This window comes from Cheilinus undulatus, linkage group 14 (assembly GCF_018320785.1).
Source record: "Cheilinus undulatus linkage group 14, ASM1832078v1, whole genome shotgun sequence".
NCBI classification, from domain to species: domain Eukaryota; kingdom Metazoa; phylum Chordata; class Actinopteri; order Labriformes; family Labridae; genus Cheilinus; species Cheilinus undulatus.
This window is the reverse complement of record NC_054878.1, coordinates 11,651,919-11,666,147: the sequence shown is the minus strand read 5'-3', so window position 1 is coordinate 11,666,147 and position 14,229 is coordinate 11,651,919. Positions and strand designations below refer to the sequence as shown.

Sequence of the window (14,229 nt, the reverse complement as noted above, 5' to 3'; positions counted from 1 at the left end):
CTCATGATTCCGGCCCAAAACATGACTCTGCCACCTCTTTGCTGACGTTGCAGCCTTGTTGGGACATGGTGGCCATCCACCAACCATCCACTACTCCTCCATCTGGACCATCCAGGGTTGCAGAGTACTAATCAGTGAACAAGACTGTTTGACAATGAGTCTTCATGTATTTCTGGGCCCACTGCAACCATTTCTGCTTGTGAGCACTGAGGTTTGTGGGACTCCAGAGACACCAGCAGCTTCAAATACCCATTTGCTGCTTTGTAATGGCATTTTAGCAGATGCTCTTTTAATCTGACGAATTTATCTGGCAGAAACCTTCCTCATTATGCCTTTATCTGCATGAACCCGTCTGTACTCTGAATCAGCCACAAATTTCTTTACAGTACAATGATAATGCTTAAGTTTTCCTGAAATATCGAATGTTTTCATACCTTGTCCTAGGCATTGCACTATGTGACACTTTTGGGCAGCAGAGAGATCCTTTTTCTTTCCCATATTGCTTGAAACCTGAGGTCTGCCTAATAATGTGGAACATCCTTCCATGAGTTTACCATCCATGAGTTTAATTCAAAAACAAAAAATTAAATGTTTATGACACTAAAATCCAATTTGCATAATCTGGAATGCGGTGTATGTACATCTACTTTTGACAACCTCAGAGCAGACAGGGTCCCTCTAGGGTTGCCTTGACCCCATGTTGGGAACCAATTATTTTAGAGACTTCATCAAAGCTATTTCAAGAGTTCACAGAGAAATGCGACTAAAAAAAATCACAAAAGAAATGCGTTATGTGTGAGGGTGTAGTAGAACCCTAGCACTGGCAGTACAAAAACCACCAAAAGCTTACTATACAACAGACATAACATGAAAATGATTAAATATGGTTTAAAAACATGACAGAAAGGTTGCAGAGGCCAGAGAAGGGAAAGACTGGTCCAAGCTGAGAGAAAGGCAATAATAACTGGAATTATTTTTTGTTGCAACTGGTATCTGCAGAAGAGCATCTCTGATTACATGACACATCAAACCTTAAGGCAGACAGGCTATAGCCACAGAAAACCACACAGGGTGTCAGCCAAATACAGGAAACTGAGGCTTCAATTCTCACAGGCTTACCAACATCACACAATAGTAGAGTGGAAAAACATTGCCTAGTCTGATGAGTCTAATAACTCCTAAAAACTGGGTCTTAATTTGCTGAGCTAATGCTAAATTAATGTTGAGTCTTCCTAAATATGAAAAAGAGTGAAGTCTAGACCTGCATTCTTTATAAAGTGTCTTGAGATAACTTTGGTTATGGATTGGCACTATACAAAGAAAAACTGACTATATTGAGGGAAAAGGTCAATCGTCAAGTTTTACTGAAAAACATCATTTCCTGCCTTGGTGACCAATGACAGGGAGGCAAAAAAACAAAAATCAAGTAAAGCCTTTAACAAAGGGGACATGGAAAAAACAAACACATCCTCTTAGATCTGTAACCATATTTATTTTGCCAACATAAATACAGCTTCAAGCATGCATATATCCACACAAAACAGGAAAATTTCTTAAACTGCTGCATTTTTATATCCAACCAAAGATTCAGTACTTTTCAAAGAATTAGTGGCAGTTTATCAGGACAGATCATCTGTAACACAACACTACCCAAAAAGAAGGCTGAGTAAGCCCATGGATTCTAAGAAGCTCTTAAGACAGTAACTTATCATACATGGAGAATTTAAATTGTTTATGTGAACGATGAAATTAGCCAACAGGCCAAAGGATAAGAGATGACTTTGCAGATAAGTCAAATATCTAGACTGCCACACAGTAACAAACACAACAAAGAAAGAACTCAAGTCTGTTTTTAAAACTTAAAGCAAAAACGTTTGAACTATTTGTTCTTAGATGTCTGACTCCTCTGACATCCGCTCAGCAGGCAGAGCATCAGCAGAACCATCATTTATCTTCAGAGACAGATGCGTTATCTTGAGCAGCTGATCCTCTGGGAAAGGAAGTTAATCTATAAGTTCTGCATGCAATTGGAAAAAAAAAACAAGAAGAACTCTACAAAGGACTCAGTTATAACTAGAGAGCAAATGACCACCTGATGATTTTAAGTGTGGTAAACTTCAAAAGGAAAGCTTTGCAAAACAATGCTATTTAAACATACAGTATGCAAACTCAACCACCAGGACTCAGAACAAGAGTACACATCAGGGGTAGCCCACCCCAGTCTTCTCATCAAAATGGACTTGCAGTAAAAGTTAATTTTTAAAATGAAACAGTGTTATGTTGCTTGTTGCACTGTGCTGTCCTCACATAAAACTGGTCCACTACTGATGCTGAGGCTAGATAATGTTTACTCGATTTTCTGTCATTGTCAACACACAGAAGCCATAGTGTGCCAGTAAAACAACCTTTTATACCTTTAACTGTGATTGTTATGATTAGTTTTACACCAATTCAGGTTAAAAAAATCTATCTAACCTTGATACAAATTTATCATAACTCACCAAAACTGTCATCAGACGGTTTCTTCTCCATCACACCAGTACTGTCATCCTGGAAATCATCAACAAATTAAAAGCTTAGACAATGACTATTGACATGTGAACTACATGTGAACTAGGTATGATCACGTTTTTGGACTTTCAGATGTGTGGCATACATCAACCTTTTTCCTGGTTTTGTCAACACTGTTAACTTCAGGGTCAACTGTGGGTTTTCAGAGCTGAGAAGGTGGATCAGACTACCAGGACACTAATTGCCCAACCTGCTCCAGAGGACATTTTGAGAAGACTGAGTCTAAACATGAGCTCTGAGCTGATCTACCTTCAGTGGAGAAACTGAGTTTTTGGTTTCAAACCAGCTAATCTGAGTTTATTAAATCATCTCTGAGTAGGTTCACTCAGAGTTGACTGTGTGCAACACAACCATCAGAAGCCATCATAAATGGAGCGCCTATACCACAATTCACCATGACAAAAGGTGACAAGAAGAAATCCTCATGCAGACAAATGTTAAGTATTCATTATTTTGTAGGGTACACTGCTTCAATGGAAAAAAAGAGTATGCCAGAGTGTAAGGGCCATATGAAAGGAAAACAATTCAGAGGTTACAAATTTACTACAAAAAAAAAAGGTTAGGGTCATAAATCCACAGGAATGAAGTCTGACATTTCTGAGGTTAAAGTCCTAAATCTACCAGGTTTAAGAGATTAATTAAATCTTAGTCTGTGGTTAACTGGGGTATTTTGAAAGCCTATATTAGACCTTGACAGAGTGTTTTAAGGCTATGAACCTGGTGGTCTGTATTTGTGCTATTGCTAAAAACAGGCAAATGGCTCAAATATTCAGCAAATCATGACCATGTTATGTCAGAAACATTATTACAAAGACAACTGGTTTAATTTTATCTTATTAAAATAACTTAAGATTGCAAACACCTGACAATCAGAATAAACCATTTTAATAAGAAGAATTTGCAAACTGCCCACGAAAACAAGTGCCTGCTTTAGCTTATTCTTCAATATTGTGAATTAAAACTTCAATCTTTAAGTTTAAAGTTTAAATTTAAAATATTAATTTCATTAATTCAGAGCATTTGTCTCAAATTATAACTCCACTCTCTATGCCTTTGAGCACAGAGGATAGTGGAATGATAGCCCTGCTGATCTTGGATTTTTTTTTTCTTTTCCATTTAGGCCAGCCACACACTACAGGATTTTAAGCCCGATTTGGGGCAAGATTCGCTCTCCCGACCATCGTGGGGGTGTATCCCGAGAGGAGCCTCGTCGCAAACGACTGTTTGTCTGAATAATCCTTGTGTCTGTGGTGTCAACACGATTGTTTCTCGAATCATAAATATCAAACATGTTTGATATTGACGATTCTATGTCATAGTGCCTCTGACAAAGTACCCACAACAACCAACGAAAGCGAGCAGACGGGGTAGCGTCACAGCCGGATCATACGTTATTTCACCGCTCACAAACATAAACACGGTTTTAACTTAATTCCAGCCTGGATTTCATCCTGAGTCTTTCCCATGTTTTATGATTTTGCATCAGCTGCAACACATGTCAGGGCAGCCTGTTGTGGAGGGACAGACATCCGTGATTGTTTGTTTTCTGAAGTCACGTGATCACCGAGGTCGCTGGCAGGTCGGCAGGTGTGTGGTCTCCAGTGATCTGACAGTCTGGCTGAGTTGTCTAGTGTGTGCATTCAAAGGATTAAAGTTGAAAAATCTTTGGAAATTGTCCTCATATCTGTGGTCTCACATGGTTTTAAAATCATTTTAGATTTGAAAATCGTGTACTTTGTGCCCGGCCTTAGGTTGCTGGCTTCCAGTGGGAGAAATGTGGACTTTAAAGCAGCTGAACATGACAGTAATACTGAGTTCAAAATGTTAGGCATAACAGGATCCCCTCATTTAACCACATCTGACATAGGCTCGGTCATGTCCACTTAAAAAGTAGCTTATGTTCCAATTCGTGTCAGTGTAATACAGTAGGGTTTTGTTCAGAGAATATGTGAATAACATGCCTGATACAAACTAAATAAATGAATGAGAGAATTAGGAAATGAGCTGCATTTCTGACTCTGTAAGAGGGAGGAAACATACAGAAACTAAAGGTTCACTAAAGGAAACCTGCTCCTGACCAGGTCGGTGTCACAGACTCAGTTACTGTTGTAACTGGTTTAAAGCTGTGGTCGCCTCATGAATTACCCCAGATTCCCCAGTCTGAGTTACCTCCCTCTGAAATGGAAAAGAGTTGACCTCGTTTCAAGGTTAACAGACTCTATGAAATAGGCAGAGGTGGAAAAAGTACATGACTATTGTACTCAAGTAAAAGTAGTTACTCTGGTTAAAATTTACTCAAACAAAATTAAAAGTAATGGTCAATACCTCTACTCAAGGTAAAAGTATTTCATTTAAAGTTTACTTTAAGTACTAATTAGCTACAAGGGCTGAATGATTTGAGAAAATTATGTAATTGTAATTTTTTTCCATGCAAATATTTTTTAGTTCCTCATCTTATGTATTTTTCAACAGATGTAAGTAATAAGTACTTAAGTAAAAGTACTATTGTTAAATCTTATTTAATTTAAAGTAAAATTACTGATTTCAAAATGTACCCCAAAAGTTAAAGTACCCCCCCAAAAAACTACTCAATTACAGTAATTTCAGTAAATGTCATCAGTTACACCCCACTTCTGGAAATAGGCCTCAGGACAAGAGGTCAATCTGTATGGAACTGTCTGCTGACCAGTTAGCTGTCTTGATAGTTGAGCTCAAAGAGTCTGTTGTTTGTATACACAAGGGAATGCTTAGATATAGCCATCAATCCTGATGAAGGTCTGTTAGATTATAATGTTGTGTGATTCAATTAATATGTCTGCATAAAGGGAGACAGTGTGTGAGAACGCTCAATATTTTAAGTTTCACCCTCATCTAACAGACTTGTTAGACAGTGTGCAGAGATTTTTTCAAAGAATTAAATAAAAAAGGAATGAACCATCAATAGGAAAATCTCTATTCTAAGTGAGAAAACAGTGGTACCTCTTTTTCTGTGCAAGGTGTTTGCATCAGCTGTTCACTGCCTTCTGGTTCTTGAGATGGATCTATAAAAAAGGGTTGCATCGATATCGTTAGATCATTGAATCAACAGAATTTAGTTTGTATGAAGTTTAAGTTTCTATAATCCTCAATAATAAACTTTGAAAATGGGTTCAGAGATTTGTTGACATACATGCATATGAACAAAGAACGACAATCTGAGCACAAAAGAACCAAAATAAAATTGTAGTCTACATTTTTGTTCTATTATCTGATACCTCTGCAGAAGTCTGTCAGACAGATCTCCCCAACAAGACAGGTCACCTCTTCAACCAGGTTATTCTAAAAAAAAAGCAACAAAGGAATATTTCACTCTAATGTTTTGTGTGTTTTTCTGATGACATTTTTTTTAGAAGTGTATGGATTTATCTGTTACCAAATCTGGACAGGAACCTTTACACACCGGAGGTTCAGGATCAGATGGAAAACCTGCAGAAAACAAACATCTCTCGGTATGTTTTTAGGCAGTTATCCTGGTAAAGTTTTAAGTATGCAAACAAGAATACAGCTACAGCAAAGAGTGTATACTTTAAATCTCATATCAGAACAACCAAAAGATAAAACAAACCAGGAAGTTCATCTTCCTGCAGAACCATGGACTCATCTTCAGTCACTGAGATATTCTGAAAAATAAAAATAAAAAAAAAAAAATCATATATAACACAGACTTTAGAACATGTTGTAGTTTGGGAAAAATCTTGGAAACAAATCAAATAGTATTTAAATATGTGTAATCAAACTGGCTCAAAATGATGAATTTATTCAGTGTTTTCTTCAACATTTGGTTCATCTTACCATGCTACATGTCTCATCCTGAAGAGAAACATCGCCTGATTCTGCCTCGTCCTCTGATGGAAATTCTGTGTAGATAATTACAATTACATTTCACATCTTCTTCAAATTACAGTGTCATGACAAAGTATTTGCCCCCTTTCTGATTCCAAACCTATCTGGCCCTATGTGAAAAAAGTAATTGCCCCCCCCTTGTTGAATCATGAATTAACTGTGATTAACCACAGTTCTTGGAGCTGAGGTCAATTTCACTGGCCACACCCAGGCCTGATTACCGCCAGATTTGTTCAATCAAGAAATCACTTAAACAGAAGCTGTCAGACAAAGTGAAGTAGGCTACAAGATCTCAAAAAGAGTCACATCATGCCGCAATCCAAAGAAATTCAAGAACAAATGAGAAACAAAGTGAAATTTATCTGTATGGAAAAGGTTACAAAGCCATTTCCAAGGCTTTGGGACTCCAGACCACGGTCAGAGCCATTATCCACAAATGGAGAAAACTGAGAACAGTGGTGAACCATCCCAGGAGTTGTCGGCCAACCAAAATGACTCCAAGAGTGCAACAACGACTCATCCAGGAGGTCAAAAAAGAACCCAGAACAACATCCAAAGAACTGCAGGCCTCAGTGGCCTCAGTTAAGGTCAGAGTTCATGACTCAACCATAAGAAAGACACTGGGCGAAAATGGCATCACGGGAGAGTTCCAAGGCCAAAAATTACCGCTGATAAAAAAGGAACATAAAGGCTCATCTCACGTTTGTCAAGAAACATCTTGATGATCCCCAAGGCTTTTGGAGAAATATTCTGTGGACTGACGAGACAAAAGTTGAACTTTATGGAAGGTGTGCGGCCCGTTACATCTGGTGTAAAAACAACACAGCATTTGATAAAAAGAACATCATGCCAACAGTCAAACATGGTGGTAGCAGTGTGATGGTCTGGGGCTGCTTCTGGACTTGAACCACTTGCTGTGATTGATGGAACTATGAATTCTGCTGTCTACCAGAAAATCCTGAAGGCCAACACCCAGCCATCAGTTCGTGCCCTCAAGCTCAAGTGCTCTTGGGTTATGCAGCAGGACAACGACCTGAAATATACCAGCAAGTCCACCTCTGAATGGCTCAAGAAAAACAAAGTTCAGGTTTTGGAGTGGCCAAGTCAAAGTCTAGACTTAAATCCAATAGAGATGCTGTGGTGTGACCTTAAACAAGCAGTTCATGCTGGAAAACTCTCCAATATGGCTGAGTTAAAACAATTCTGCGAGGAAGAGTGGGCCAAAATTCCTCCACATCGATGCGAAAGACTCATCACCAGTTATCACAAATGCTTGATTTCAGGTATTGTTGCCAAGGGTGGAACAACCAGCTATTAGGTTCAGGGGCAATTACTTTTTCACACTGGGCCAGACAGGTTTGGATATTTTTACCCCCATTAAAAAATGAAATAATAATTCAGACACTGCATTTTGTATTTACTTGGGTTGTCTTTGTGAAATATAAAAAATGTTTTGATGATCTGAATCATTTAAGTGTGATTATGCAAACATCTCAGGAATCAAAAAGGGGTCAAATACTTTTTCACAGCACTGTATACAGAGTACTATGTCTTAGACATGCCAAGAGAAATAAGACCAAAAATGTGGGATCTAGATGACATGGAAGACTTTTGTAGCTTGATATTAGGGCAGAGCAATACGGCCCAAAATTTGCCATTTACTGTGCTGTTAACGCTGAAACAAACTGTTGACATTTGACTTGTTACCTTGCTACTCTAGTGTTGGCATGAAATGTACTAATGACTACACTCAGATTGAGCTTTTGTCCATCACTTATCACTCTGACGTGCAAACTGGGGCATTTGTTATGCCTGTGTGTGCACCACATCACAACATATATTTAAACAGTGATGAGAGTGTTGCAAAAATCCTTTCTGTTACAGAAATTTTACTGGAGTTGTTATTAATACTGGTTTACCCCCCACCACTACTTGATATTTTTATCAAACTAAACTTTGTAATGCTGGCCTTAAGTCTTTTTAATGCTCATGCTACAGGGTTAGTTGTAGGCTGTCTTTTAAATTACTCACCAATGGACTGTTCACGAGGTGACTCTGTGCAACACACAAGTGATTCTCTTTTGACCTAAGGTTTGATAAAAATACACCATTTTAGAGAAAGGAATTTAAGACAATTTAATTCTCAAAATAGCAGTGCAATGGCACAGAAACCAGGATCCAAAAACCTAATCCATGTTTACTTGTTTGCTTTATAGTTTTTTTACCTGACAAGTGGCAGGTAGAAATAAATCTTACTCAAAACCATCACTAACATTTCAGAAAGTATCCAACCTTCCTTTCACTGGTCATGGTTTCAATCTAAAGTTTCTGCAAGAAATACTGGATTTCAAAAGTTCAAACAAAAAAGAAAAAACAAACCTGTAATTTTAATGCTCGGAATAGTTCTTTAAAAATGTACATTATTCAGAAATCACCAAGAGCCATGTCATTTAACATCCCTGATTATATTGGTTTAACTGGATTATGCTCACGCAGTCTTTATTCATTTAGGATTCAGATGTTTTTAGAGACCTGGTCATGACTTACATTATATGCAGATGAGGGTGAAATTAGCAGCCCCCCCCCCCGTAGTATTTTTATTTAGTATTTCCCAAGTGTTGTTAATTGGAGCAAGGATTTTAACAAAATTTTGTTGAGTTATAGCACAAACCACTGTTAGTCAATGATGTGCTGTAACTGTAATGCTCAAAACTTGAAAAATCAAGTTAAAACTGGAGGTTATCTTCGAATTTGCAAACAATATTAAAACTTGAGAAAGGATTTGAGCTGTCCCTGGAGAAAACATTGTAGGAAAACCAAAAGAAATCAGTTTAGACTGTAGAAAAAGAAATTGTTGATGCTCACAACACAGGAGAAGGATACATAAAGTTATCATAGTGTTTCTAAGTATCAAGAGCTGGAATGAGAAGTGTGAAGAAATTCCACGGAAAGCCACACAGAACAGAACAAGCCTGGCAGAGATAAGAAAAGAAAGACGTCAACAACTGGAAAGAAAAGTAGTGAGAGATTTGTCTAAAGACCCCAGAACAACTGCCAATATACTAGTGAATGACTAAAACAAGTTGGAAATTGTAGTGTCAAAGGAGACTATCAATAGAGCCCCTGCACAGAAATGGACTGAGAGGTTGTGGAGCAAAAGAAAAAAGAAAAAAAAAAAAAAAAAAAAAAAAAACATCTGAGAAGCGACACCTTCCCGCCAGACTGAAGTATGCTAAGGACACCCTGGAGAAGGACTATGCAGATTAGAAGCATTTCCTTTGGTCCAATGAGATGAAACCAGAGCTTTGTGGTCATAGAGATGTTGCTTGAGTTTGGAGAAAGGAGGGATAGTGGTATAACCCAGAGAACGCCATTCCTATACTGAAACACATTGGGAGTATAATGCTGATGGGATGCCTCAGTGCATCTGGAACTGGGAATCTTGTAAAGGTGGAAGGAATCATGAAGAAAGGATATATGAAGATTTTGAAAAGAAAAAAAAAAAAACTTGAGTCAGCAGCAAAACTATGTCTAGGGCGTCACTTTGTCTAACAACAAGACAACCTAAATCATTAATAGCTTCTGGTGAAGAACTACCTCCAGAAGACTAAAGGAAACGATACTGACTGGCCTGCACAAAGCCCTGACTTCAATCCCTTTGAAAATCTGTGGGTTAACTAAAGACCAAGGTCCATGCCAGAAGACCATCAAATCTGGGGGAGCTTGAGACTGGTCAAAGAAGACTAGGCTGGGATTCCTCAGGAGACATGTTCGAAAAAACAATACAATAAATGACTGCAGACTGTAATCCAGCAAAAAGGAGACAACTGACTGTTAGCATCAGAGGGCTGATAATTCAGCCCCCTTGTAGATGTCTCGTGAAATAATTTTGTTTCTGTGAGCAAATTCCCCACACAGTCAAAAACAAAGCCTAAAAAAAACTGCAGATGCATATTTGGGAAACTGAGTGTGATGAAAATTACCGTTTCCTCTGCTGTCACACAGCTGACACAATCATCTCTTACAGTGAAGGCTTCTCCCTCACATGGCTCATTGAGTTCTGCAGTGTAAAAGACAACAAACAACCGTGTTAAAGAATACAATAAGAATAATAAGGTAGCATACACTCCTACCTTTAATGAAGCAGAGATGTGTGAAAATTAGGGCTGTAAAAGTCAGTGCATTATTAACACATTAAATTCATTTTAATGCCACTTTTTATTTGGTGCATGATTATCACAGGCACCTTCTTTCTGACCCTTGAACCATCCCATAGTTTGTGACATCAAGAAGTGTGTTCATAAGAGTATTTCATAGAGATGCACAATTTTGGATTCTTGCCGATATTCGATATGCCGATATTTTAAACTCATTTGCTGATACAGATATTTAATCACATTTTTTCCACTGTAAAAAACACAAATTCCATCCTGTACTGCAAATATTTTTTAAAATATTGGTAGTCTATTTTTTAGAAACTGACAAAACATTTGATTTTTATCAGAAATAAAGGATGTATTGATTTTTTTTTTTTTTCAAAATACAGCAATACACTAATGAAAAACTTACAGTAATGTCTTTGGGTTACATGTGCATTACATGCTACATGTATTTTTAACAGCACAGCCATAGTCATCTGCATCTTTGAGGGCAATAAACAGCAGCAAAATACCCTGCTGACCCTGGGCTCCACAATGCAAAAAAGAAATTGCCTTAAAATTAGGACAGATTCTCCTTATTTCTCAGCCAGTTTGTAGGATGGCTCCCTGAGATACTCCTGACAAAGTACTTTAAATAACAACAACAGCCCATATATTCTACCACACTGAAAGGCTGATTATCAAGAGCTGTAAATTCAATGATTTTCCTCTTCAGCTTCTTACCTTTGGGTGGTTGCTGCTGTATTACTTAGCTTTGTCAAATGTGTTAAGTAGAGGCTGTTGATGAGTTTTTCCTGGCACAAAGTTTTGTCATTCTTTATTTTAAAGTCCTTGTAGTCATCAGGGTGACTGTTTTTAAGATGCAAAATTAAACTGATGGTGTTAAAGGCATGTTGTCGAGCTCCTCCTAGCTGTTTACTCTCCTTCTGCTTTGCTCTTTAATTTATCATTGTTAATGCCTCATTTGTACAGGGCATTATCTTTGACAGATTTTTCCCCCTTCATTGCAAATTTACCGTTTTTTTTGGCTGTTGTTCTACTTCTCTTATCACATCTGATTGCTTTTACCCTCAATTTAATGTTTTTATTTCTCTCGTTTTTTTACCTCATGTCCCTTTCAACTGCTCACTCCTGCATTTCGGTCCTCTTGGTCTCAACCTGTGAAGCTGGGTTCCTGTGTTGTCTGGGTTCCTATGTTTTTAGTGTTTTTATGGTACCTACGATGCTTGTGCTCTACTGATCATTGATGTTTTAGTTTGTATGGTTACAATGCCTGCACACAATTGATATGATCTCATGGTTTACTTGGTGTCTGTGACATCTAGGTTCTGATGCTATTAGTTTATTTACTTGATCATGTTTTCTGTTCTTGCAATGTTGGGTTCTGTTAAAGTTTCTGGATATCATCATTCTGTTGTTTCTGTCTTTTCTTAGTTGCTTTGCTCTTGTTCCTAACCATGTCAAAGCACTTTGTAGACCCTTGATTTTTAAAAGTGCTCTATAAAAAAAAGTTATTATCATTATTATCACACGTACTTTACAAGTGATGCAAAAAGCTACTTTGCTGTCTTGTTCCCACGCCTCAGACATCTTCCACACAGCATGTTGAGTTTGTTGTTGTTGGCGCACGTTGGCGTTGTCACGTGCGCGTAATTATGACGTCACATTATCGGCCGTACAGATCAGTGTAAATTCTATTATCGGCCGATACAGATAATTAACTTTTTAAGTTATTATCAGCTGATACCGATATACTGCCGATAATATCGTGCATCCCTAGTATTCAAATTTTTAAATATTGCTGTATGGAACATTCAGAACAGATAAAAATGTCAGGGTAACCTTGGCGACATGTACTTAGTTTTGCTCACCTGTGTAGATGTCTTTCAAACACGCCTTCTCAACAGAACAGGTTGCCTCTTTCACTTCATCATCCTGTGCAATAAAACAGACAACATTCATGCATCAGAGGGCGAATGTTTGCATGCTTATTTTGACATTGTATGGGTTTAAACATTACCAAATCCTGAGAGGAAGCTGTGCACGTGTCTCTCTCAATAGCAGCTTTGTCTGTGTCGGCTACAAGGTCTGTGAATACAAAAAACAAAAAGATGTTTACCGCATTACATTTTCATTATCTTAGCATTTGTTTCAATACAGCCCAAGCTTGAATCATTTAATTTAAAGGCCTTTTTCCAAATACCAAGGTAGATGTGCCTTAGATAAACTCAAAGGTTTAGTTTGTCTGGAAAGCAGAGGTTCTCAACTGGCGGGTCAGGACCCAAAAGCAGTTTGTGAATGTAAGCTTGAAAAGAAACTGTGGCAGAAAGTGTCTGACGTACAGAATCCCTGAGCAAACATACGTCCTTCTGTTTTAATGTGCTCTGTTTTCCCGCAATATAAAGTAAAATTTGGTCATTTTCCCCTGATCTCAATTTATCTGAAAATAAAACTGGTTTTCCCATTACTATGATTTACAATCTAAAATCTTAACCACAGCTGACATCCTATCATGAGAAAATTATGTAAAATCAAATGTATGCATGGATGTCTAATCAGGGCTTCTATGATAATCAGCTTTGAAACGTATTTGTTTAGTCCTCCTATGTTTAGTCACATTCTGTTCCATCTAAGGTCCAAATTTCAACATTTTTCATGAAATGAGTTGTAGAGGTAGAAATCGTTTGGGCATAGACTTGTCATGTCTCATTTGGTGGTGGTTCCTGACGCTAGGCCAGTTGGGAACCACTGCCATAAAGTATGCAAACAAGGACACAGGCAAAACCAAAACTATGTTTGATTCCAATTTGACATTCAAACAACCTAGATGATTAAACAAACCAGTGAGTGGATCTTCCTGCAGAGCTGCAGTCTCATCTTCAGTCACTAAGATCTTCTGAAACATAAGATCAAGTACAGCACAGAGTGTAGTACCTTTTCTTTAACAGACTAGCAAAGCCTAGCAAATAGGATAAAAATCAAAAGGCAAAATAACAAACTTTATACTAGTAATAAAAATGGTCAGAAAATTATACTTACAGGTGCCTCTCAATAAATTAGATTATCACGAAGATATTCAGTTAATCATTACAAAAAGTGAAACTTCCATACATTCTAGATTCATCAAACACAAAGTTAAGTATTTCAAAGGTTATGTTTTAATCCTGATAATCACAGTTTACAGCTCATAAAAATCCAATATCTCCCACTTTGAAATATTAGAATATTACAAAAAAAAAAAAAAAAAAGGATTTATAATACAGCAATGCTGACCTTTTGGAAAGTATGTTCATTTATACACTCAGTAATTGGTCTGGGCTTCTTTTGCATAAATTACTGCATCTATATGATGTGGTAAGGAGCCAAATCAATCTGTGGCACTGCTGGGGTGTTCTGACGCCCAGTTGCTTTGATAGCTTCTCCAAAATGAGGCAGGGTGTTATGATGTGTCTGGAGAGCTGCAGGTGTGAGGCAGGGCTGGTTTTTAGTCATTTGGAGGCCCAGGGCAATGACCAATATGAGACACCCCCCACCCCCCCACCCCACCCCACCCCCTTTACTAAAGAATTAAAAAACAGTGGAAAAAAATGAGAAAGCATCTCTTTTATGTTAATAA

The 14,229-nt window shown here is 37.8% G+C and overlaps 1 protein-coding gene across 3 annotated transcripts in view; it reads right to left on the bottom strand.

Annotated features, from left to right (window-relative positions):
- Positions 1-1,478: 1,478 nt before the first annotated feature.
- tdrd6 (tudor domain containing 6) overlaps positions 1,479-14,229 on the bottom strand; it is a 33,002-nt gene continuing 20,251 nt past the window's right edge. For 2 of the 3 annotated variants that reach the window (XM_041805115.1, XM_041805116.1), the window contains 12 exons: positions 13,455-13,509; positions 12,634-12,701; positions 12,485-12,548; positions 10,437-10,513; positions 8,485-8,539; positions 6,403-6,467; positions 6,176-6,230; positions 5,984-6,036; positions 5,826-5,889; positions 5,551-5,612; positions 2,502-2,550; positions 1,479-1,990 (listed from right to left, as the gene is read on the bottom strand). In XM_041805115.1, coding sequence (XP_041661049.1) covers positions 1,890-1,990; positions 2,502-2,550; positions 5,551-5,612; positions 5,826-5,889; positions 5,984-6,036; positions 6,176-6,230; positions 6,403-6,467; positions 8,485-8,539; positions 10,437-10,513; positions 12,485-12,548; positions 12,634-12,701; positions 13,455-13,509 — 768 coding nt within the window. In that variant the 3' untranslated portion in view covers positions 1,479-1,889. The remainder of the gene's footprint in view (positions 1,991-2,501; positions 2,551-5,550; positions 5,613-5,825; positions 5,890-5,983; positions 6,037-6,175; positions 6,231-6,402; positions 6,468-8,484; positions 8,540-10,436; positions 10,514-12,484; positions 12,549-12,633; positions 12,702-13,454; positions 13,510-14,229) is intronic. The other variant, XM_041805117.1, reaches the window with a different exon arrangement.